The sequence below is a fragment of the Rousettus aegyptiacus genome, unplaced genomic scaffold (genome assembly GCF_014176215.1).
Source record: "Rousettus aegyptiacus isolate mRouAeg1 unplaced genomic scaffold, mRouAeg1.p scaffold_m13_p_1, whole genome shotgun sequence".
NCBI classification, from domain to species: Eukaryota; Metazoa; Chordata; class Mammalia; order Chiroptera; family Pteropodidae; genus Rousettus; species Rousettus aegyptiacus.
This window is the reverse complement of record NW_023416284.1, coordinates 2987218-3011329: the sequence shown is the minus strand read 5'-3', so window position 1 is coordinate 3011329 and position 24112 is coordinate 2987218. Positions and strand designations below refer to the sequence as shown.

Sequence of the window (24112 nt, the reverse complement as noted above, 5' to 3'; positions counted from 1 at the left end):
CCTCCCCCACTGTCAGCGGTTCTTCGACTTCCTGTCTATTTTTAGCGTCGATCCCCAGGGCCGACCACGCGGAGGCAGTGGCGCTGCTGTTGGGAGTATTTCTTGATGAATATTTTGTGCCGGGCGGGTCTGCGCACCGCGTCCCGCCTTCCCAGGCTCGTCACCAGGCGAGGCAAGCAGGGAGCCCGGAGCCCGACAGCCAGGCGGGACCCTCGGCCCAGGCCCCGCTGGCCTCCCTGCCTTTCTCCGACGGCCTCCCTGTGGCCGTGCCGTCTGACCTTGGGCGTGGGGGCAAGCCCCAGACTGCCGACAGGCTGGGAGGCGGCTCGTGCAGAGGGACACAGGAGGAGCACCGTGACGGCTCCCTGGGGCCTGGCACCTCCTCCGATGGTGATTTTTTTCCCAGCCCGGGCATGCGAAGCCCCAGCAGGTACCGTCCTGGCTGCCACCTGGCCTCCAGCCTCTGAGCCGTAGGGGCCCAGGGAGCCGGCTGAGGTTGGAGGTGGCAGCATCCCAGCCTGGCGTGAGTGTGAGGAGCTGTGTGCCGGGGCGGGGGGCGGCACGGAGGAGCTCGGGGCTGTGGCAGAGGCGGGTCTGGGAAGCGCGTTTCAACTCAGCGCCTCCCACGGGTCTTGGGAACGTGAGGCCCGACACCACGGCCTGCGCCCGCCCTGGCCGGTGCCCGGCCCCGAGCCTCAGTCTTCAGCCCCAGAAAGGACGAGGAAGTGTTTTCTGTGGCTGCCAGGAGCCCAGGCTCCTCCTGGGGCCGCCCTAGCCGGTCAGTCTGCAGACGGCGCCTGAAGGTCCGCTCCGTCCCTGGCGGCGCGCCCCGGCCTGTGCTGGAGCAGCTGCCCCGGAAACGCCCCAGAAGAGGGCGGCCACTGCGCCGGGGCCGCCTTTCCTCCTCGGGACGTGCCCGGGTGGCGCGCCTGGAGCATCAGCTGCTCGCGGCTCCCGCGCTGTGGCTTCGAGTCCACTCGACCTCTTGCTATTCTGATTTGTGTGGAACGCGAAAACCCGAGGCCGCCTCTTGGTCACCTTTTGGCCCGACCCCGGGTGGTGCTGGGGAATCCGCTGCAGGAGGGGAGCAGGGGCGGGGCCTGCAGAGGGCGCAGCAGAAGCAGGGAGGGGGCCCAGCTGGAGCATTCCCCGCCCCCACCTTCCACTGCGGCCTGCGACGAGAGCCATCGGGCCCAGAGAGGGTTTCTCAGCGGGGCGAGCACAAGCCCGGGGCGGCCTGAGGTGGAGCACGGGGCCGCCCCCGGGCACGCGAGCACCGGCTCCCCCCGTGGCGCGGTGCTGCCTCTGGCAGGTGGGACAGGCGGTGCCCGGATGTGTGTGGACGGGCGCGCAGGGCCTGTGGCGTGAGCTGCGGAGGGGCCGGTGGGGCAGGCCCGAGACCTGCGTCCCCTTGGCGGCCTCCTCCCTGGGCGGCGCCCAGGCCCCCGCCTCTTGCGCAGCCTCCCATTGACCCCCATGCGACGACTTCACAGCCACGCACGCGGCAGTCGACGTGGGGCCGAGGCAGCATTGCCGGGTGAGGGGAGCCCCTGGTGACAGTGATTGTGACATTGTGACTCCACAGCAAGCTCCCTGCTGGAGACATCCAGCGGCGGAGAGTAGCTTCCGGCCCCCAGCCACCCCCCCCTCGCGCTCAGGGTCCGAGGCCGGAGCTGCACGTGGGGGCCACAGCTGCTCCCTGGACGCCGAGCTCGTCCGCGCCTGGCCTGCACGCGCCCCTCGCCAGGCCATGCTGCGTGGCCCCAGGCACGAGAAGACGTCTTAATCACCTGCGTGGCTGTCCCAGGGTCCCTCCCGTCTCCCGTTATGAAGACAGGAGAGGGCCAGCCGCGTGGCTTCCTAATTAAGATGCTCTGCGTCCCCGAGGCTCACAGGAAGTCATTACATCACCACTGGAAGCCCTCTTCCCACCAGACATTCGTTAATTACAAAAAAAAAAAAGGACAAGCTCTTGATTTCGCCGAGGGTGGAACTTCGTCACTCGCCCTGTGTGCCAAGTTCCAAACGTGTGTGCTCACAGCACAGGAGAGCGGAGACGGGAAGCGTTTGGCCTGCGCCGTGAGGCTGTGAAAGCCACAGGCTTCTCTCCCGTGGAGGGGGCCGGGCAGACCGCAGCTGGCAGGAAGGGGAGCGGAGAAGAGGCGGATGGCAGATCGGGGGCCCCTGCAGCCAGCGGGCGGGCACGGGGCTCCCGCGCGCAGGGGACGGACGTTCCCACCTGCCCTGGGCCCCTCCCCTCACCCCGTCCCCGTGGCTGAGCACAAAGCTCCAGAGGCCCCGCTACCTCAAGATGACGCTCAGAGCCGCCCGCCCCCTCCCGGGGCAGTGCCGTAGGTCACAGACAGGAGCACGCTTGGTCTCGGAAGCTGTTTTTAGCGAGGGCACCACACTGGCACACACACACCCCGGCGCGCGCACGTCCCCGCCACGCGTGGAGAGCACGGGTCACGCCGCCGTCCCGCATGCCCACGTGCAGGGGCGAGACCCTGGCTCTGGGACAGTGGGCAGCATCCCTGAGGCCCCCTGGCCAGGCCCCGTGACCCAGCGCTGCATCCCCACCACCCCGACTCCCGGCAGGTGACCCCTCGTGCCTGCGCCTTGGGAAGCGGGGTCGCCGCGCCCGGCACGGCTGCAGTCCCCCTCGCGGTCCCCTCCCGTTTCCTCCGTGGCGTGCGCACAGGGAGTCCCCTGAGGCCCGCGCCCCCCCGGACGGCGGACGTGCGTGCAGACCGCCCGAGGTGCCTGCCGTGGTCCTCGGCGCTGCTTTGTGCCAACAGCTTCAGGCCCTCGGCAGAAATCGTGACTTCCCACGGAGGGGCTTCTTCCTGCTGCCCGCCAGCCCCAGGCCTCGCCGACAAGCCGCAGCCAGAAGCGAATGTTTGTTTACTCCGCCGGAGGGAGGGAGGCGGCGGCGGGCTGCGGCGGGGGCCGCGCGCGGGGAGCCATCTGTCTCGTCAGCCCCACGCTCGGCAGGGGAGCGGTAGCTCCTCTCAGCCACTTGGCGAGTAGGGCCGCTTACCAGCGCTCAAGCCAGGCAGGGACCAGGGACGCCACCCTCCCGGCCGGTGTCCGCCTCCGTTGCCCTTCCGGGCGGCAGCGGGAACCTCACTGCCCTTGCCCGTCTTCGTAGACTTCTACCCTGGCTGGACACCTTCCGGGCGGCTAGGTGAGGAAGGCCGTCAGCGCCTGGGGGCGGCAGCACCCGCACAGCGGGCCCTGCTCCGGGGCCTGGCTGGGCTCTGGAGCCCGGAGCACTCGGCACACACCGCCGTCCCCAGGGACGAGGCGGCCGCGCCCTGCGCTGGCTCCCGCCCCAGGCCTCGCCAGTGTCCTGGCCGCCCAGCCAGCTGGCCGCCCGCCTCCGCGCCCGTCCCTAGGCTATGCCAGTTCTTCCTGAGGGCAGGTCCTGGCGGATGCGCTTGCTGTGAGATGTCAGGCTTCGGAGCGGCCCTGAGGCCCGGGGCAGGTCGCCGGCGTCTTTCTTCTCTGGGCAGACTGAGAATTCAGTGCGTGGCGCCCGCAGCATAGACGGCAGGTCCCTGCACCTGGCTGGTGCGCCTCCCCTACTCCGGGTCCCACAGTGACTGACTAGTGAGGGAAGCATCCGGAGCCTTTGGCACACGCTCTCTGGGAATCTCGTTGGTGCCGAGGGGTGAGTAGCTGCCGACGGCGGGGGTCGTCTGGCTGAGGGCCTGACCGGGGGACGAGCTCGGGAAGGCTCTGTGAGACTGGGCCATCACAGCTGCACCTGAGGGCCGGGGGGGGGGGGTTGCCCACACTGCACGTGCACAGCCCCGACAGCAAACGCCTCCTTGGGAAGGACAGCGGCCCAACGAGGACCCAGACACCGGCGTTCCCACGCAGGGCTCCCCAGGCCCACCCCGCACCCCGAAGCTTATGTCCTGTGTGCCAGGGGACAGGGGATGGGCTGAGCTTCCTAGGGCTGCAGCCGTCCTCACGGGTCTAGTCAGTTTTCCGTTCTTACCAATTACAGAAAGTTCAAATAACATGCGATGGTCAGAAGAATTCCTGTGGTCGCCAATGCGGGCCAAGCGCGCCCCCCATCCCTCCCCCACCGCCACCGCGTGGGGAGCTGGCTTCTCCGACACGAGGGCTCCTTGTCGCTGGCTTGTTCTCGCTAGTGGACAGGACTCCAGCCAGCGGGCCCCAGCCTCCGGCCTGCCCTCCCACGGCTGCTGCGGGAGAGGAGTCGGCTGGCGTCAGGGTCGAACGCCGCCCTGTTAGCGCACAGGCCTCCACGTGCCGCGGCCTCCGGTCGGGGACGGCACGGGCGCGCTCCCTGCTGCTCGGATCCGCACAGACCTGGGAGGGGTCCGCTCACGGATGAGGACACTGAGGCCCAGGGTGGCAGGAGCTGCCCGAGGGTCTGCGCTAAGCTGTTCCAGACACGCTGTCCTCTGCTCCCTTCCAAGGAGGCCGTCCCCTGGGTGGCTTGGCCTCCCGAACGGGCCTGGCTCTGCTGTTTGCTCTGGACAGAGCACCCTCGGGACCTCGCGTAGATGGCAACTTTCTTAGGCCCCTCCCAGCCCTGGCGCGCCCCGCCCGTCGCTCTGCGTGTCTGGGCGCCACGGTTTCCCTGCCCTCCGTGGTGCACAATCCGCCAGGGCTGCTGTGCGGTCAGCTCCCTGGGGCGAGGCCGTCGGGGCGAGGCCGCGGGGCACATGGCTGTTGCCCGTGCCGTGCAAACCTGCCCCTGCTCCCTGGGAGCCGGACGGGTGCGTCAGTCCCGGGGTGCTGTGGGTGTGGAGCAGCTTCACTGAGGCAGTCCTGCCCTGCCGTCCTGCTGTTCGGGGTGTGCGTCCAGTGGGTGCCGGTGTGTGCACCCGTCACCACAATGGATCTTAGAACACGTCATCACAAGGCAAGCGCCGCGCCCCTCGGCCCCTGGCAGCCACTCGGCTGCTCTCTGGATTCACGTGACGTGCCGACCCGAGGCGGGCCTCCATGCCGGCTCCCTCCTCTCTCTGTGTTGGTTTAATGACCGGTGTGAAACGCAGACAGCTAGGAGGACTTTGGTCTGCTTAGCAGCGCTGGGGGTGGACACCGGATACAGAAGAGGAATGAGGGTCGGTCTGCAGGACCTCTGGACCGGTCAGTGGCGAAGCCAGACTCAGACCAGGCTGGCCAGTCTCATGCTCTCTTGCTTTTGAGAAGTCCTTTTATTTCCAAGCCTCCTGCCTTTCTTCTCCTGCCCCGGGCATGGGGACTCCACCTGCTGGACAGAGGGCCACCTGCTCCAGAACCCCAAGCAGGGGGCAGCTCAGCCGGGAGGAGCCAGAGCCCCGGGTCCGGCGCACGCTCACCCCTCGCCCAGCAATCCTGCTCCCGGCCAGCCCCACCGGGCGCCGACTCCCCGTTTCCCAGCCCCGGGACTCATGCACTGCCCGCAGAGGGGTCCTCTGTGAAGCCACAGGAGGGGAGCCACAGGTCTTCTCGGCCACGTCATCTGACCCCCATTTGAGGCAGGGATGGATGGAGAGGGTCCAGGGCCCAGCTACTCAAAGGGGTCCACGGGCCAGCAGCATTGCGTCATCCGGACATTTGTTAGAACTGCGTCTCAGAGCCGCTGGACCACACTCTGCACCTGCAAGCCCCACTCGAGCACATTCTCCCTTGGCCTCGTGGGGCGCCTTCCGCAGTGGGGGCTAGGCTCTGAGTCTCCCAGCCCCCAGGAAGCTCAGGGGTCTTGACCCCTTAGAACTGCCTGCTCAGAGTGAGATAGAACATTTCTTTTTCCCTGGGCTGTTTCAGGTCAAATTACATAGCCTCAAATTTCATTTTTTTAAAAAAAAGTCGGAGATGAAACCCGAGCAGTGCGGTGTCTTGGAAAGGCCACCATTTTCCACGTGTGCTCCAGAGGCCGCAGCAGGCGCCGGACCCCTGCGAGGAGCGCGGGCCTCGTCCTTGAGGCACCCGAGTGCTCCGTTGGCCCCAGGCCACACGGTTTTGACAGTTGACACCTGGTGGCATTTGAAGAATTCCTGCGAAGGCCACGAGGGAGGAGTATTTGGTCTAACCTGGCATTACATTCTCTGGCCGAGTGCACTCTCTTTGCCAATATACCATTTGTCTGTAAAACACTTGGGCCTAAAAATAGCGGCCGGGGCCCGGTGTCACTGTGGATGAAGGGCAGCTGCCCCATTTCTTTGGCTGTCAGACGCCTTCCGAGTGCCACAAGGAAATGTCATCCCAGAGGAGCTCGCGCTGTTCTTTAAACCTGAATCCCCAGGCAGGCGGGCAAATGAGAGCTCTGCGGCGAGACGGGGGGCCCCGGGAAGTGACCGTGTGGTGCTGCTGTAGTGACCTCTGTGCAGGGGCCACACCACTCAGCGGCCAGGCCAGGCCAGGCCACTCTCGAGATGAAAGGGGAGCTGTTTCCTACTCCCCCAGGTCAGCAGGCAAGAACCAGAACCATCCTGGGCAAAACCAGCCTTTGGCCAAGTCCCAGCTGGCCAGTCGGCTCTGCTTCGTGTAGGGACCAGGCTTCTCGGCTTGCTCAGCGGCAGAAAGCCCAGAAGGGGTGACGAGGCCTCCCGGTGCCACTTCCCGGGCCCCCATGCTGTCCTGCCCACAAAGCGGTCACTCGCCCCTCACTCCCGGAACAGCAAAGTGGCCTTGCCAAGGTCACATGGCCAGCACAGTGTTTGTCCCCGCCACCCTTTCGGCCAGAGGCCCTGAGCAGCTGGCGTTCCTGGGGGTGCAGCAGACGTGGGAGTCCCCAGCGGGGCCCCCTTTTCCTTCCTCTCTCCGGCTCTGCCGCAGGCTCCTGCCTGTTTCGTATCAGCTACATTTCTAGCCCAAGTTCATTGTCAAACGGGCACCACCGCCCGTGGAGCCCCATGGTTACGAAAGGTGACGTGGGGGTGCCCACGGGACTCGGCCCCTTCCCGGTGCCCCTCGGAGGGGCCCTGCTCTCGGCTCTCGGCCCTTCCAAGCATCTCGGCTGGCTGACGGGCCTGTCAGGAGGTTGGGGCTTGAGGCTGGCGCTTGGCACCCAGGCGGCCCCAGGCGGCCAGCAGAGCCGGGGCGGGGCTCACGGTCCCCATTTCTGCAGCGTATCTGACCTGCCTGTTTCTGTGTCTGATCCACAGCCCGAGACAGAGGACGAAAAGAAGCGCTTCGAGGAAGGCAAAGGGCGGTACCTGCAGATGAAGGCCAAGCGGCAGGGCAAAGCGGAGCCTCAGCCCTAGGCGCCCTCCCGCTGCAGGGCCGCCGCGGCCGCCGCCCGGAAGTTACCCCTGGCCAAAAACCCAGTTCACGTTGAGAGCCAGTCGTGTGCAGTGTTGGTCTCGCAGTGTTAACTCCTGAAAACCTGTCCACCAAAGCTTTATTTATGTCACTTCAGTATAAATGCTACACAGTCTTGTCCCCGACCCTCAGAGGCACCCCTGGCGCCCTGGGGAGCATTCCATGTTTACTGTATGTATGTAAAGAATCCAGCATCACTAATAAAGCTGCTGTTTGGCTGGACCTCGGTCCTGGGTGCTCTTTTGTCTTGGGGGCGCCCATGGGCGCGCCTGCCTCCTGGGCCTGCCCCCTCCCACTCCCTGGCCGCCAGCAGCTGTGTGCACCCCAGAAGCTCAGGTGCAGCCGTGCCCGCTCATGCTCGCCAGTGACTCGCTCACTGGCCGGAGCACACATCCCTTTCCCCCGGTTCGAGTCCTGGCCAAGGCCCTGCCCACTCGCCCCCATCCAGCTTCAGCAGAATGGCAGCTCCGAGCCTTGCGTGGCCTTCCCGGTGGCCTTCTCATAGACGGGAAGTGCTTGAGAGGAGTCAGGGTGTGGGGGTGTGCAGGCCGAGCAGCTGCTGCCCAGCATGCGGCTCTTCCCACCGGAAGCAGCGTCCCCAGCTTGGAGCTGGATGCAGGGGTTCTGTGGGTGGGGGAAGAGGAATCCCCTCGGCCACACGGACAGGGGCGTTGTTGGGGAGGCTTGTGGGTTCGGGGTCTGCCGAGCAGCGTGTGAGTGGGATCAGTACGGTTGTGTCGGACGCGTTTGTGTGTGTGTGTGTACACCGTGTGCATGCATGTCACTGCACGTCTGGTCTGGCAGCCTCGGGGCAGGTGAGCTGCCAAGGCCACTCCCGAACCCCACCCGCAGCTGAGCAAAATCCCTGCGCCAAGCACACCTGGTGGCAGTGCCTGGAAGAACGTTCCCCACTCGGCTTGTCCCCCAGGCCCGGGGGTGGAGACTGGCCGCGGACAGCTGCAGCCTCCCAGGGCCGCCTTGGCCCAGAGAGGGAACGCGGCTCCAGATGTGCAGAAAACACTGCCAAGGGCTTCGGAATCTGTCTCAGGCCCCAGCTGACGGGCGATTTCCTGCCTGGGAGCAGGGGGAGGGAACATGCTCACCACCGGAGGCCACAGCCACCCCCACTGCCCCTCAGCCCCCCCACTGGGGGCCTCCTCAGCTCCACCCACACCCTGCGCTAACCGCCCTGAGGTGGATGGTGCCCTTTGCTGAGAGCAATGAGGCCTCCCCATGCAGACCGTCCAGCCCAGACTGGCCAAACCAAGGCCCGAGCGAGCCAGCCACACAGGCCCCTCCAAGTGACTTCCTGTGGGAGTTGGGTCCCCAGGGCACCTACATCCTTCATAAGAAGGTGGGCCTTGGCCTCAGGCTCCCTGGTTCAGTCTTGGCTTTGCCACTCATCTGCGTGGCTTTGGGTGACTTAGGTACCTAAAAACCACCTCCCAGGGCAGCTGGGAGGAGCCAAGCTAGCAAAGCACTTAGCCCAAGGCCCCAGGGCGGCCACTGGAGGCATTTCCGACCAGCCCACTGAGCCCGGGTCGGGGTGCTATTACAGGCTACAGTGGGTGAGCAGGGCTGCTGGAGGGGCTCCTAAGGGCACAGGCCCGGGGCAGGCTGCCCTCTGCCCGCTGGGCAGCAGCGTGGCCCAAGGCCGTGGATGGCTGAATCGCCAGTTTGTCTTCGAAATGCCACACTTGACTACCAGCCTCCCTGTGTCAGCCTCCTACTGCCGGTGGCCTATTTATACACAGGGCCACTTGGGCAGGGAGCCGGCCTGGCCACAGAGGGCTCGCTAGGAGCCCCGGCTGCCCAGGGGCACACGCAGAGTGCATGGCTCCCCATCCGCTAAGCCCCCTTCACGGTGAAGGCTTCCTATACAGACACCTTCTGTCTCACAGGACTGACCCCAAGGCCCACTCTGGACCCCCTAAAAGCTGCGCTTAACTCCCCAGCTGCTCCTGGGGTGTGGAGATGGTGTGGACAGGAGCAGGAGCCAGGCTGTGGGGGGCCGCGGGCAGCACTGGCCGCATTCGGTTGGGTCTGGTCCTGGGCAGGTGCCCACCTCCCTTCCCCCAGACACAGGGCTGCCCACTCACCGGTGCTTCCATCTGCCCGGGCAGGACAGTGCCGTGCTGGACAGTCCAGACCGACCCTGGAGGCCTTGTGTCCAGGACGTGCATGGCCCCGGGCTTCCTAGAAGAGGCAGGCAGGATCCTCTGCCTGGATAGAAGGTGGACATGCCAGTGCCAATCGTGACTCAAGGGGTCTCCAGAGGCCCCTATCAAGGGGACTAATGGGTTTCCCTCAGAGGTCCCCTAGCCTATGAATGACAGCCTATATCCCCCCGAGAGTGCTGTTGGGGCAGCTCCTGAAGAGTGAGGGACGGGAGAGGGCCCAGGGTGCCAGGTTGTAGGTCCTGGGCTCCCCCGGCTGCGTGGTCGTGGTCCCAACTTCAGAAAGAACATCCGGGAGGGGTGGGGGGAAGGACAACCGCGGGCCAGCCCCACCGTCCGCGCGCGGGCGCTCGGCCAAGACCCAAGGATAAGTTCGCAGCCTTAGCTGGCCCGGCCTCTCCTCTCCCTGCCCGGGCCCCTGGCCCGCACGAGTCCCCAGTTCCTAGAGGCTGCTGGTCCTCAGCACCCCCGCACCGGCGGCTTTCGGTGCCACGCCCTATTGTTCACCTTAGATGCGACGGCCTTTCTGAGCCCCCAACCCGCCGGGCCCTAGGTTCCCACTGTCCATTTCTGTCCCTGACCCTCTTGCCTCCAGGCCTGGGTCGCCCCCAGAGGGGTCAGAGGCGGTGTCGAGAGTGTGGGCCGACCCCAGACGGCTGCGAGGGGCGGCGGCGTGGTCCAGGCACCCCAGGAGCCGCTGGCCTCCGTGGGGCGGGGGTGGGGAGGGCGCGCCTCCGCAGGTGCGGGAGGGACAGCGGGCCGACGAGAGGAAAGACGGCCACCGGCCGCGCCTCCGAGGGTCGGGGGCGGAGCGGTCCTAGGGGCGGCGCGGAGCGCCCGCGGAGGCATGCGCCCTGCTCCGCCCCCCGCCCCCGGCCGCCGAGCGCAGCCAGCCGAGCGGCGCGAGCCGAGCGCGGCGGCGGTGGCGCGGGGCGGGAGGGAGCGGAGGGCGGCGGGGCCGGGCCGAGCGGAGCGGAGCGCGCCGGCCACGGGCGGCCGCCGCCAGGATGATCCGGCCCGCGGGCCGCTCCGCCTCCAGCCGTCCCCACTGTCCCCGTCGGCCCGCGCTCGGCCCGGGAGCGCGGGAGCCACAGCCCCAGCCGGAGGCGGGAGCAGCGAGCAGGAGCCCCGGGCGCCCGAGCGCAGGGTGAGCGACTCCGCCCTGGCCCGGGGGCGGGAGGACCCCGGGCAGGGACCCGCAGCGGGAGGACTCCGGGCGCGGAGGGGCTGTTCGCGGTCTGTCGGTCGCGAGGTCTGTCCAAGAGGCCGCGGGCACCTTTTAGGGCTGCGCAGCACCCCCAACTTAGGGACCTTCGGGGTAACTTCCCCGGGGCTGGCTCCTTCCTCCGTCCCCCAGCCTCCCGGCCTAGCAGCGTCCCGGTGGGCTTACTTGCAGCGGGCAGGGACGGCCGCATGGGGGTCCTGGGCCCACCCCTGCCCAGCGTAGCCCGTGGCGGGGCGGGGGGAGGGGGGCGTCCAGGGACCGCGGTCCCGCCTGCGCCTGGCTCCCTGGGCGGTCGCTCGGACGCGCCCTCGGGGGCGGGCCAGGGCTGCGGGCCCGGGCTGGGGCCGGACCAGCGGGCAGGGGCGCGCCGGGTCAGGCACTGGGGTGCGAGCTCGCCGGACCGGGGGACTGTGGGGGTGGGGGCGTGCCGGAGATGCGGAGGCTCGGCGGGCGCTGAGAGCCTTGCCCTGGGCGGTGGCCGGGCCAGGCACTGCAGGAAAGCACCTCGGGCAGCCGACCAGCCCGGGGAATCCTTTCAAGTTCTGGGTCCCCTTTGTTGCGCAATAGAGCCCTGGGGCCACGCGGCCTCATTGGCCGCGGGCCGTGACGTCACGCCGGGGCCCTGCCCGCAGACCCTGCGGAGGGAGGGAGGCTTCTGGACTCGGTGGGTCCCAGGCCTGTCACACCTGAGCCCTGCTTTGCCGTGCGCTAGGTGGGCAGAGGAGGAAGGGACGGTCTGCAGGTTGGAGGGAAGGGGGAAGCTCCACCCTGAAATGCTGTGGGGTCACTGTGAGTGCGATGCAGGAGAAAGTTCCCAGCTAAGAGTGGTGACTCCCCGGGTGTAGACCCCACTGGCCAGAGCCCAGCCTGCAGTCTGGCCCCAAGCGTCTGCTGCTCCCTGTCGGGAGAGAACAGCAGGTGTGTGATCTGTGGGTCTCTGGAGGAAGGGGGACCCCCTGTTCCCACAGAGTCGGCCCCCTCTCACTTCATGTTTGGAGACCTTGGTGTCCACTCCCCAGCCTCCCCTGGTGACATTCTTCTCTCAGCCCAGGACCACCAACCACACTCAGGACCCGGAGCAGACTGGCACCCTGCTGGGTGGGTTGTGCCAGTGTGGCCTGAGGCTCTGTCCACAGCACCCTGCACCTGTGACCAACTGGCGGGCGGGCTGGGCTGGGCCCAGGGTCGCATGGGTCAGACAGAGCTTGCTTGGGCATCTGCTGGAAGGCCTCCCAGTCTGACAGCTGAGGTGACCCAGCGCAGATGCGAAAAAGATGCTGGCCAGCCAGGTGCATGCTGAATCCAATTTCCTGTTTGATAATGCAAAGATCACTGGTGTCTTTGGCCCACACTCTGGAACCCCAGCAGACTGCTAGGCACCCCACAGGGCTGGGGGCAGCCCTGTGGCCACTCACCCCCAAAGCTGGGCTGTCCCAGGTTCTAGTTGGGGTGACTGTGTGTCTGCTTGCAGGTCTGAGGTTCACAAACAAAGTCCAGTGTCTTAGTCCTTAGGAAACAGCATAGCTCAGTGAGCTGGGAGGGCTTTGGTACAGACATCCAGATGGCAAGCATCTATTGAGCGCTTACTGCGTACCCAGCATAGCTTATTAACTACCCACAATGCTTCTCGAGGTAGGTACTATTATATCTAGCTTACAGATAAGAAAACTAAGGCCCAGCTGAGTCAAGTAACCCAGGAGCTGAAGCTGGAGCCTCGCAGCTCTCACCCCTCACTGTGTGGCCTCCATGTGCCGAGGTCAAGGAGGTTTGCTGGACACCGGAATGGTCGAGGGTCTGGGGTGGGGAAAGAAAGGCCGCTCTGCAAGCAGAAGCCTCATGTTTGGGAAGGAAGTCCCAGGAGTCCCCCGAGCCCCTTAGGAGACACTTAATGGGCACTGGTGGGGTCCAGAATGAACTCCTCCCCTGGGGCAGGGGTCTGGGCAGGCCCAAAGCACGGGCACCAAGATGAATGAGACATATCCCTCGGAGGTCCCTCGATGTCCCGGGGGGGGTCAGGCCACAGACAAACCAAAAGAAACTCGGACTAGACGAACGGGTGCCAGCAGCGTGCTGAGAGCTGTTGCCTCCTCTGCCCTTAGCACCAGGGTCCTGCGCGGGCCTGTCCATCCCAAGCTGGAAACAGCCCCTGGGGGATCGTGTGGCTCTGTCTGGTATAGTAGGCCCCATAAGTATTGGGGGCAGAAGTGCAGCTGGTGATTTTAAACAGGCGAGAAGGGCCGAGTGTAGGCAGAGCGCACAGTGGACCTTCACTTAGCATGTGCTGCTTCCCCCGCCGCCTGCTCAGGACTGTGGCCGGAGGATCCTATTCTGGGGAACCTCACATCACAGGGACTGGCCAGCACTCCCCACCGGGGGGGCAGCTAAGGCTGCGGGGTTGGAGAGGGGCAGGGAGGAACTCACCGCCCAGCCCTCTGGCAGGATGGGGCGACTCCCTGACAGGTGCCTCCTGCCCAGCATCCTCATCTCCGGCTCACATCCACAGGTTGTTGGTGCTTCCTCCCTGGGTCAAGGTGTGGTCCCTGGGCTGTCTGCAAGCCCATGCTGCCCACGGCATCCATAGCAAATGGCAACCACGGCGCAGGGCACCCCTGTGTGCAAGGCCCGACCATAGGCGTAAGAGGCGGGACGTCTGTCTGCCCCTGTCTACCCCTGAAGGAAACGCCACTGTCCTGTTACAGAGGAGGACATGGGTGCAGAGACCCTGTGCCAGCCACACAGCCAGAACGTTCGCGCTTAGGTCAAACCCCGGCCTGTGGCAGTGCCTGGGTGTGGGAGGCCGGCCTGGGCTGCGCTGGGCAGCGCAGGCTGCCCTTTCCCAGGGTGGGCATGAAAGTGCTCACCAGATCACCCCTACCTCACAGGAGAGGTTTGGGGGACTCACACATCCTCATTTGGCCAAATGACGTGGGACAGGGTAAGGTGAGGGCCCCGACATTCACCGGGGAAGCCTCGTGAGGGCTGTGCAAGGATTTAGGGACGTTTGTTGGCAAGAGGGCTGCTTGTGGGACAGGGCCAGGACACACAAGGGGGAAGAATGCCCATCTGGGCCCAGCCTGGCTGGTTCCCGAAGGATGTGGGTGGCCTGGAAGGAAGCCCGGATGCCGTGCCTTGACCAGGAGTGGGCGGAAGTGATAGAATGTGCACTTAGTAGGCACCTCTGTTGTGTGTCCCCTGGGGTACCAGAGACATGGGCAGGAGGCACAGAGAGTGGAGAGGAGGGTGGGGCAGCCCACCCCAAGCCAGGGCCAGACAGGTGGTGGCATCCTGGGGGGAACCCTCCACCTCACATTCCCCGGAGTCCCGACGCTTTAGCCGGAGCGGGAGTGACTGAGCGCTCGTTGGCTTTTCCTCCACTGCAGAGGCTCGTGGGCCCTGGTGTCCCCGGGCCGCCGGGCGTGAGGGCTGCTGCTCCAAGCCGGGGCCGGGCTCTGAGGAGGATGCCCCAGCCGCCCGGCAGCTCCCGCCTGCACCATGAGTGATGAGCGGCGGCTGCCCGGCAGCGCGGTGGGCTGGCTGGCGTGCGGAGGCCTCTCGCTGCTGGCCAACGCCTGGGGCATCCTCAGCGTGGGCGCCAAGCAGAAGAAGTGGAAGCCCCTGGAATTCCTGCTGTGCGCGCTCGCGGCCACCCACATGCTCAACGTGGCGGTGCCCATCGCCACCTACGCCGTGGTGCAGCTGCGGCGGCAGCGCCCGGACTACGAGTGGAGCGAGGGCCTGTGCAAGGTCTTCGTCTCCGCCTTCTACACCCTCACGCTGGCCACATGCTTCTCCGTCACCTCCCTCTCCTACCACCGCATGTGGATGGTCCGCTGGCCCGTCAACTACCGGTGAGCTCCCGGGCGCGCGCGCTCAGCTGTCTGGTGTCCTCGGGCACTAACGTGGAGACCACCTGGTGTCCCTGTGTGCACAGAGGCTGGCGGTGTGGTGGCCGGGCCCGAGGTGGTCGGCCCCAGCTGTGTTGCCCGTGGGTGCGGGCGGGGAGGCTCAGGACGGGCTGCCCCGGGCCGCAGGGGTGCACGTGGCTGTGCGGGGTCCAGCGCGGAAGTGCTTGGTGAGAGGGACGTGTGACGTGTGCATGAATGTCACCTGCGTAAGCGACGAACCCCGCCATGCGGGCCGTGCCACGCCTGTCACGTACTGGGGGCCAGGACCATTGGGGGATCCTCTACAGGTCGCCCCGTGAGTAACACTGGGTCCCTCTGCCCTACGCCCTGCCCCACGCGCCAGGCTGAGCAATGCCAAGAAGCAGGCGGTGCACACGGTCGTGGGCATCTGGATGGCGTCCTTCGTCCTGTCGGCTCTGCCTGCCGTCGGCTGGCATGACACCAGGGAGCGCTTCTACGCCCGCGGCTGCCGCTTCATCGCAGCTGAGATCGGCCTGGGCTTCGGCGTCTGCTTCCTGCTGCTGGTGGGCGGCAGCGTGGCCATGGGCGTGGTCTGCACGGCCATCGCCCTGTTCCAGACGCTGGCCGGGCGGGCGGGGCGCCGGGCCGACCGCCGCGCCTTCACGGTGCCCACCATCGTGGTGGAGGACGCGCAGGGCAAGCGCCGCTCCTCCATTGACGGCTCCGAGCCCGCCAAGACCTCGCTGCAGATCACGGGCCTGGTGGCCACCATCGTCGTCCTCTACGACTGCCTCATGGGCTTCCCCGTGCTGGTGGGTGAGCCGGTCAGTTGGCGGGGGAGCCGGGAGACAGCCCCGGGGTAGACACACTGCAGGCGTTAGGCGCTGAATCCTCACACCTGACTCTTTAAGCGGGGTCATGCTCAGCATCCCCATTGTACAGACTTGGAAATCGAGGTTCAGAGAGGTAGAACAAGCCACTAAAGTTGGGGCTGCTGTGGTGGGACTTGAACCCACTTCAGGTGACCATAGGGCCCAGGGTCTTTCTGCCGCACTGCAGGGGACTTGCCTCACCTGAACAAGGCCCATCTGATGCAGAGGATATGGAAGGTGGGCAACATGTCCACAGGCTTCCTGGTGGGTCCAGGTCCTAGGACGGACAGAGCAGAATCAGCTTTAGTCCTGAACCGGGAGGTGGGGCAGGCTGAGAATGTCCGCTGAAGAGTTGGACTTGATCCCAGGAAGATCAAGGTGAGGGCTGGTCTGAGGAAGGTCAGGTCCAAAGTCCAGAGCTCCCGCCAGTGAGGCCTGGCCCAGGAATGAAGTCTGGACCCAGCAGCCATGCCTTCCCGCCCCTGGGGCTTTGGCCCAGTTTCCTGAAGGGCCTGGAGCAGGCGCGGGTATGGGGCGAGGCTGAGCCAGAGGTTTCGTGCAAGCGGCTAGGAGCTGCTGTAAGACACGAACTGAAGAAGGTGGCGAGTGGAAGGGCAGACTCATCGTCAGGGAACACACTCGGGCTGCAACCCCTGGGGACGTGCCGTCCCGCCCTCAGTGGGCCCAGCACCCCCACAGTATGGGGGTGCTCCTGTGTGCACTCCCTGTGCTGGTGGAGGGGGCAGTGTGTGAGAAGTTGCAGAGCCGGCAGGGCGCAAAAGCAGGGGAAGCTCCCCCTGACGCACACACCTCTTCGGGGCGGGAAAAGGGGTGCCACCTGTGGAGCCCATCCGTGGTTTGGGGTCTGGAATCTTGGTCTCACCCTGTGGGGTGTTCTTGGCCCATTTCACGGATGAAGACTCTGAGCCCCAGAGAGGTGCAGCAGCTTTCCGGGGGGCACATAGCTCGCATGGCAGAGCCAAGATGACGTCTGCATCACACCCACTTCCTCTCCGATGAGGAAGTAGTTAAATGTCACCCTGGGTGGGGGAGTCGGGGATGAGGACGGAGGGACCCTGGGCAGTGACCGAAAGGCTGCCTGGCTGGACCCTCTGATCCCCAGAAACTGCTCTGACTCTCCTCCTCTGGGGTTCCAGGCCAAGGCCCCCAGAACAGGGGCAGGGCCAAGGAAGCCGCTGGCCATGGCAGGGCCGGGAGGGCAGGAAGCTCCCTGCACTGGGAGGCTTGAGACCTGGTCCTTTGAGTTTCCCCTTCCTAAATGGGGGTGGGAACCTCTGCCCCCGCCTCTGTCCTCAGGCAGTCGTGCGGGTGCGTGAGGAAACGCATGCCCCGTGAAGGGCTGTGCATTCGTGAGGCCGGGACTTCATCTTGGGAGCCAGCAGCTCCCAGTGGGCAGGGACTTCTGCCCTCACGGTCTGGCTCTTCCCTGCGCTAGAGCCTAGAGCTCTGTCTGCCACCACCACCTCCTCCTTGGCCGGTGGGCACACAGACCTGCCATCCAGCGGGGAGGAAACGCCGTGTGATGGGGACCTGCAGGGTGCCAGGCCGAGCACTGTGCCCACAGGTGGTGAGCTTCAGCAGCCTGCGGGCCGACGCCTCGGCACCCTGGATGGCGCTGTGTGTGCTGTGGTGCTCGGTGACCCAGGCACTCCTGCTGCCCGTCTTCCTCTGGGCCTGTGACCGCTACCGTGCCGACCTCAAGGCCGTCTGGGAGAAGTGTGTGGCCCTCATGGCCAACGACGAGGATTCGGACGACGGTGAGGGTGAGGGTGCCCTGAGAGAGTGGCATCTAGGTGAGGTCACTGGAGTCATCGGGATAGCAGCTGTCAGGTGGCCACCCCATGGCCCTGCGGCGATCCCATCCTCTGCTGCCAGACAGCCCCAGTATTACCCCCAAATGTGCTCAAGCAGCCGAGGGACTGAACTGCACCCCAGGGCACTCCCCGGTCCTGCCGGCCTGCCCCAGGCAGTGGCCGTGGACACCAGACTGCCTGTATTCCAAGCTTGCAACCTTGGGGGTCCCCGGTGGCTCCTGCAGACCCCGATCCTTCCCCCCCAGCAATGACGGTGTAACCCCAGGCCGAGCCTTGCTATGTGCCAGGCACTGTCAGCCCCTTGTGTATTTCATCCCCACTAAGTTCACAAGGTAACCTCGGGCCCCACCCCGTTGATAAGGAAACTGGTTCAGTGCATAAGTTTTCCAACCCCACAGCTCAAAGGTGGCAGAGTCAGGATTCGAATCCAGGACCCTGCCCTTTGTCTTTTCCATAACCAGCCCTCTGCCCTGTGGGTGCCTGTGGGGGTCCTTGGGCTCATTCTTGGCTCTTCCCAAGTTCCCATGACCCTAAGCTGCCCCACCCTGCAGATACCAGCCTGGAGGGTGCCATGCCCGGGGACTTGGTGCTGGAGCGCTCCCTCGACTACAACTACGGGGGCGACTTCGTGGCCCTGGACCGGATGGCCAGCTATGAGCTCTCCGCGGAAGGCGGCCTGCCGCAGTTCTACCCGCTGCGGCCCCTGCAGGAGGACAAGATGCAGTACCTGCAGGTGGGGACAGGGCAGGGATCCGAGCATGCGCGTGGGGCGTCCTGACCCCCCCTCCCGCCCCCGCATCCAAAGCCTTTGCCTTTTCCCCTCCGAGCCCGTGTCATGCCTGCTCTCCAGGGTGGCTTTCCTACTCACTCCCAGGATGGACTGGCCCCAGAGCCCGTGAACGGGGGTCCCCAGTCCCTGCCCCCGCGTCCCCTTGTGTTCTGGGCAAGTGGTCCAGCTGGTGTCTGTGTTTCTTCCTTGGTGCTGAGCACCCCATTCAAGGTGTCTTCTCCCCAACCGACCCAAGGTACAAATGACAATACAGGCTCAGAGAGATTGTCACTTGCCCTAAATAGAAGCAGGCCACCCTGCCCCGGGTCGGGAGGCGAAGCTTGGGTCCCTGTTTTCCAGGAGGGCAACCCAAGTTAACCCCGCGGGTCCTGACAGGTCCCGCCCACGCGACGCCTCTCGCACGACGATGCGGATGTGTGGGCCGCCGTCCCGCTGCCCACCTTCCTGCCGCGCTGGGGGTCCGGCGAGGACTTGGCCACTCTGGTGTTGCCCGCCGGGCCCGACCGACGCCGCGACAGCCTGCTGGCTTTCACGGAGGACGCGCCCCCGTTCCATGCGCGCCGCCGCTCGGCCGAGAGCCTGCTGTCGCTGCGCCCCCCGGCCCTGGACGGCGGCCAGCGCCGAGCCCGCGACTCGCCCCACAACAGCCCGCGCCGCCGCCCGGGGCCTGGCGCCCGCTCGGCCTCGGCCTCGCTGCTGCCCGACGCCTTCGCGCTGACAGCCTTCGAGCGCGAGCCGCAGGCCCTGCGCCGCCCGCCCGCCCCGCGGGCGCCCTTCCCCGCGCGCGCCGCGGACGCCCCCGACGGCGCCCCCGACGGCGCCCCTCCTGCCGAGGACACGGCCCCCCCTGGCGGCGCCGCCGCACAGCCGAGCTCCGCGCCACGCCCGGCCGCTCATGGGCACGTCGAACCCTTGCGGACGACGACGGGCCTGAGCACTTCGTGGGTCGAGCCTGGGGGCCTGCGTGTGACCGATGGCGGCGGCAGCACCAGCAGCTTCCTGAGCTCGCCGTCTGAGTCTTCGGGGTACGTCACACTGCACTCGGACTCGCTGGGCTCGGCGACCTAAGTGTCGCCTGCGGGACCTAAGAACCAAAGATGCCACCAGTCCCTGCAGGGCTGGGGGCAGGGCCGCACTGAGCCCGCCAGTGGCGCCAGGACGTGTGCCAGCCCTCCCAGGTCGTGGGGGAGCAGAATTGTCGCCTGGGAAGCGGGCGTTGGCTGACAGGGTGACGCCTACTCTGGACGACCGTGCTGGGCGCCTCATCTCTGGGGCAGAGTGAGACTGGGCTTGGGCAAAGGTGAGCTCTGCACGTGCCTACTCCTGGGGCAGCTGGGGTGGGGGTGGGGGTGGGGGTGGGGGCAGGACAGGGCCACCACCAGACCGAGCAAAGCCTGGTTCTGCAGTAATGGGGCCACCAGACTGCACCTGCTTTTCCACTCCACTCTGCACTGAAGCTCTCACTCAGAGGGTCTCTAAGCACAGGGGTCTTCAGAGCCCAAACAAGCTCTCGGAGCAGGTCTCCTTGCTGACTGGTTCTGCCTCGGTTTCCCTATCTATGACAAGCAGGTGACGGTGTTAACTCTCAGGACTGTTTGAAGACATCTGCTGGTCCGTGTGCCCTGGCCCCTGGGTCACCAGGGCGTGAGAGGTAGTCTGGGGCCCCCCAGAGGTCCTTCGTGGAGCTCGGTCTTCAGCGTCCGGCCTGGTGCGGCCCCAGGCCCGAGGCCTCCCACTCAGTGCCCTGGCCCCTTGGGAACTCTCCACACCCAGCTCAAGCACAACACTTTTGCATCATCCCTGTTGGCACCGCACCCGTCTCGACGGCTGTCAGCATCCTCACTCTCATCTCTCCGCCATCATTGCCCGTTGGCCACCTCCATGACGCTCACCGTGAAGGGTGTGGGTGCATGGTGGGAAGGACTGAAGCAAAGGGCGAGTGGCCTTCCTAACTCTGGTGCCCATCGCCCTGCAGGTGTGGCTGGGAAGGGATCCTGGCTTACGGCCTCACAGGTTCTAGGTGGAAGGCCCGGTTTCTGGTGAGGGTCTCCCACCCAGTGGGCAGGCCTCCTTTTTGCTCTCCCTCCTGGCAGGCTCCTTGCAAGCCTGGGGGGCACGGCCCCTGAGGAGGGGACTGCTGGGTCTTCTCTGGGGGAAGCCTCTAGATGCAGGCTGAGAGGCTCAGGAACTCTGAGTTGGGGGGCCAGGGGAAAGTGCAGAGGCTTCTCATCCTAGCCCTTCCTCCGTGCAGTGGCCCCTACACTCGACGATCTGGTCCAGGGCCAGCACGGAGCCCACCTGCTCACTGGACTGCAGCACTGCCTCTGCCCCTCTGCTGGCCAAGCCCTTCTCCTCCCCCCCCCCGCCCCCGAGCCTGGGTCCCAGCCCCAGCAGAGGCTGCTGAGAGCAGGGAAGTGGGACTACCTGGCTCCATCTCTGTTGTGGAGGCCCCTGTGGTCCCTGGCTGTTGGGTAACCTGGGGGATGAGCTGGCCACAGGTAAGCAAGGCAGGGGACTGCAGTCCAGCCCCAGCCAGCGTTGCTGTGCCTTCAAGGACTGACATGTCATGAAATCATCAACTAGCCACTGTCCCCCCTTAGGCTGGCCCATTTCTCACCTTGGGTTTTCACTCTATTTCATATCCCACAGCAATACTGGTAGGGGGACATGGTACCTGAAGTCCCTCTAGACCTGGTTTTTACAAAAATAAAGAGGAGGGAGGACCCCAAGCAGAGGACCCTGGGGCTGGGGTTCCCTCTCATGCTTCGTGCAGCCTCCGGGCCTACTGGCTGCATTGAAAAGCAGCTCGACCCTGGGCTCAGTGTCCTCAGACCACCACCGAGCTCAAAGCCAGGGATCCGTTTGTAGTTTTTTGACGACTAAGCATTTCTCTAATGTACAGAATCCAATAAAAACTTCCTATGATTTGCACCTAGCATTTCTAGGCTGGTTTCATGGAAACGCCTTTCTAGAATCTAAGAACATTCCTGGCCGGCTGCCCCCAAATGTCTCTCTCTCCGGGTCCCCAATTCCTCTGCTAGGGCACCATTTCTTCAGGTCGGACTTGCCCCTTTCTTCTCGCACGTGCCGCTTTCTATGCAACGTGGCCTGGAGCAGCGGGGTGGGGACCAAGGACCTAACAGCAGGAGAAGCCGTATGAACACAGATGGCAGCCCCTGACCTGGGGATGACTTCAGGGACCTCTACCCCTGTGAGGTCGATTCAGGAGGGCGAGAAGGGCAGGGAAACTGGATCCGAACCTGGGGAATGCCAGACCTATTGTGACAGGTGACCAGCCCGCTAGCCTGGGTTGGAATTTGGAGGCCGCGCCCAGGGTCTGTGGTGCGAGATCGCTACCTGGTGGCCGGAAGAGGTATTAGCGCTGCGGTCCGAACCCCTCGCCTTCGCCCCCCAAATACAATACCTAGTGCTGTGGGAAACCGAAACCCGGCAGGCCGCCCCAGGACCCCCACAACCCAGACCCCCGACCCCGCTCTGGAGCGCTTGCTGGGTGGGGTGGGGGAGTCACGCCGCCCTCTCCCTGCGGACTGATCGGGATGGGTTATCACACCGGCAAGACAGGATCAGCCCCAAACGAGAAATGTTTCATAGAAAGTTGATATTTCTAGTTCAGAAATATGCACTTTAAGTAGGCATCGTGGTTAAAATTAGAAACTGTAGTTTCTTTACACCCATTTCACAGGTTTGCAGTTTCTTTATTCTGAATTTGAAGATGGCGAGAGGAAGTGCCGAGATCTCTCCTAGGCTGGGCGCGAGATCCGCATCTCCCACCCCGAGGCTGGCCCTCGCGGGCCGAGACCCCCAGGCTAGAGTTGGATCACAGCAATGACTTCATTTTCAGAGAAATAAACAGGTGCCGAGCACTCAGAGGTCTGCTGAGCGTTGTGAGCTCCCTGGCGGCCCCAGAGGTCCCGAGGCCGGGGCTCTGCAGGGCCTTGGTCTTTGCTGAGTGGGAAATGGTGAACTCTTACGGAAGGAGCCTGACTTGACTTCGGCGGCCCTCAAGCTGGCGCGGCAGTGCGCGGGGTCGCCCCAGGAGCCGCGTGAAGCAAGGCACCGAGTGGGCGGGGAGGTGGGCGGAGCACCTCGCGGGGCGGGGCCAGAGTGCGGAGCGCGCAGAAGAGCAGGGGGAGCTCGGGGCGGTGCTTCTTGGAGGGGCGGGCCTTGGAGCGCGCCTACGGGGTGGGCGGTGCCACGTGGAGTGGGTGGGCATCCGTGGAAGCCGAAAGGGTCCAGGGTAGGGGTAGGCTGGGGGCCCCCGGTTCGCGGGGCGGGGCGGGGTCGGGCGCGGCCTGGCGCTCTTTGTGCCGGTGGGAACCAGGCGTCCGCGGCCCGCTGAATGGCCCGGGGCGGGGCGGCGATTCTCCTCGCAGCGAGGGGTCTGCTCTGCGCTGCTGCCGACTGCGACCTTCCCACCGCGGCGCGGCTGCGAGGCGGGGGCTAGGGCGTGCTGCCCGCCAGGGACCCTGGGAGAAGGGCGCAGTCCCGGGCACATCCTTCCAGCCCCTCTAGAAGTGGGAGAAGAGAGCGGGTCTAGCCTGAGTAGGCGGGGCTGGGGTGGGGGGTGGCTTAAGCCTAGGCGCGCAGGCCGGGATCCACCATGGCTCCGTGCATTTTCCCGCGTTTGCGGGTACGCGGTACCCTTCCAGCCACCCGCGCCCGGGACCAGGACGGACGTTTGGGGTCCCGGCCATCATCACGGGATCGCTCAAAACAGTCTCTGCGCCCGCAGAGCAGACAGGGGCCTCTTGAGTCCGTGGCCACGCGCCTACGCTTCACCAGGGCCGCCACAGGCGCAGCCTCGGCCCGGGGCTCTCGGCGCAGTGGCGAGACGCCGGCTGCGGTGCCGGGACGCTGCTGGGCAGGCCGGGGAGACCTCCGGAGAGAAAGAGCAGAGGTGGCCGGGACTGCGAGCCGCCAGCGGCCGGGTCAGGGGCCCAAACAGCAGCGGCGCAGAGGCTGCGCGGGGCAGGAGCATCCGGGCTCGGGCTGACGCTGTCCGTGGTGCTGCCAACAGCGCACTCGTGCACCAGGGGGCAGGGCAGGCCGCCGCCGGCCTCCTCCCCGCGCCGCAGAAGCTGGCGAACGCCGGATAAACAGCCTCCGAAGCGGGACGGGTACTCGGCTCCGCTGGGAACCGGCCAGAGACCTGGGGGGAGGAAGGGAGCAGATGCGAGAAATGTGAAGGGGAGGGGAGAGTAGAAGAAGGAAAAAAAGGAGAGTTGTAGAGAAGGGGAGGAGAGAAGTATGGAGGGGGAGGGCGGAGAAGACGGGAGGGGAGGGAAGCAACCCGAACGTCCCCCCGGGGGTCCAGACCGTCTCCCATTGAGATTACAACTCCACAGCCTGCCGGGCCTTTGCTACTTCCTCCCTCCAGTGATCCGGGACTCCTCTACTCACCCAGCTGCCCAGTGCCCTGAGCTTTCTTCTCCATCCATCCCTCTTTATCTGGCCTTGTCTTATGCATGGCTCAGACTCCCACAAATCACCACTCCCACCCCCCACCACCCACCCCCCGCCGCACCCACTCCAGGGCCCACTTCTACCTTGCGTCGAGTTCTGAAGGCTTTTCATGTACTTGACGCTCAGCTCCAGGATGTCCGCCTTCTCCAACTTGCGTTTCCGGATCTGTGGATCCGTGGGAAGGGCTCATAGCTGGGCAGCCCGGGTTGGAAGGGATGAGGCTGGGGACCACGTCACCCGCCACCACCGCCACATCCCTGTGTCCCACCTGGTGTGAATAGTGTTTCTCCAGCAACGACCTGAGCTGCTCCAGCGACACATTGATGCGTGCCCGTCGCTTCTTCTCCATCAGCGGCTTGGAGATCTGTGAGCGAGCGGCTGTTAGAGGACAGAGCCACCGCCCTCTCTCCCTTCGCCCCCACTGGCCTGGCAGGGCCCCCACCCTGAGCCCCTCGGAACCCCAGACCTTGCGGAATCTGCGGGCGGGGCCGCCGGAGCTGCCCGGGATCTCGGGCTCAGTGCCCATGTTGTCGTATTCGCGCCCACAGGAGGCGGCACAGCCTTTATAGGGGC

At 65.7% G+C, this 24112-nt stretch overlaps 3 protein-coding genes across 10 annotated transcripts in view; 2 read left to right on the top strand and 1 right to left on the bottom strand.

Moving 5' to 3' along the window:
* Window positions 1-7512, top strand: part of ACOT7 (acyl-CoA thioesterase 7) — a 77193-nt gene extending 69681 nt beyond the window's left edge. The window contains 1 exon segment of the mRNA XM_016165338.2: window positions 7134-7512. Coding sequence (XP_016020824.2) covers window positions 7134-7232 — 99 coding nt within the window. The 3' untranslated portion in view covers window positions 7233-7512.
* Window positions 7513-10341: 2829 nt separating this feature from the next.
* Window positions 10342-20993, top strand: GPR153 (G protein-coupled receptor 153). 8 transcript variants are annotated; one of them, XM_036228102.1, is made up of 7 exons: window positions 10342-10614; window positions 14073-14540; window positions 14941-15370; window positions 17016-17208; window positions 17817-17998; window positions 18140-18290; window positions 18431-20993. In XM_036228102.1, exons 2-7 carry the CDS (start codon window positions 14185-14187, stop codon window positions 19069-19071), a joined length of 1953 nt encoding a protein of 650 aa, XP_036083995.1. In that variant the 5' UTR covers window positions 10342-10614; window positions 14073-14184; the 3' UTR covers window positions 19072-20993. The 8 variants fall into 8 exon arrangements, with proteins under 8 accessions (XP_036083995.1, XP_016020843.2, XP_036083980.1 ...); XM_036228087.1 differs by having other exon boundaries at window positions 10401-10614; window positions 17016-17244; XM_036228096.1 differs by having other exon boundaries at window positions 10401-10614; window positions 14941-15382.
* Window positions 20994-22851: 1858 nt separating this feature from the next.
* On the bottom strand, window positions 22852-23888 carry HES3 (hes family bHLH transcription factor 3). Its single transcript, XM_016165321.2, has 3 exons — window positions 23808-23888; window positions 23623-23704; window positions 22852-23225 (listed from the first exon to the last, which is right to left on the bottom strand). The coding sequence occupies exons 1-3, from the start codon at window positions 23886-23888 to the stop codon at window positions 22852-22854; spliced, it is 537 nt and encodes a 178-aa protein (XP_016020807.2).
* Between the last annotated feature and the right edge of the window lie 224 nt (window positions 23889-24112).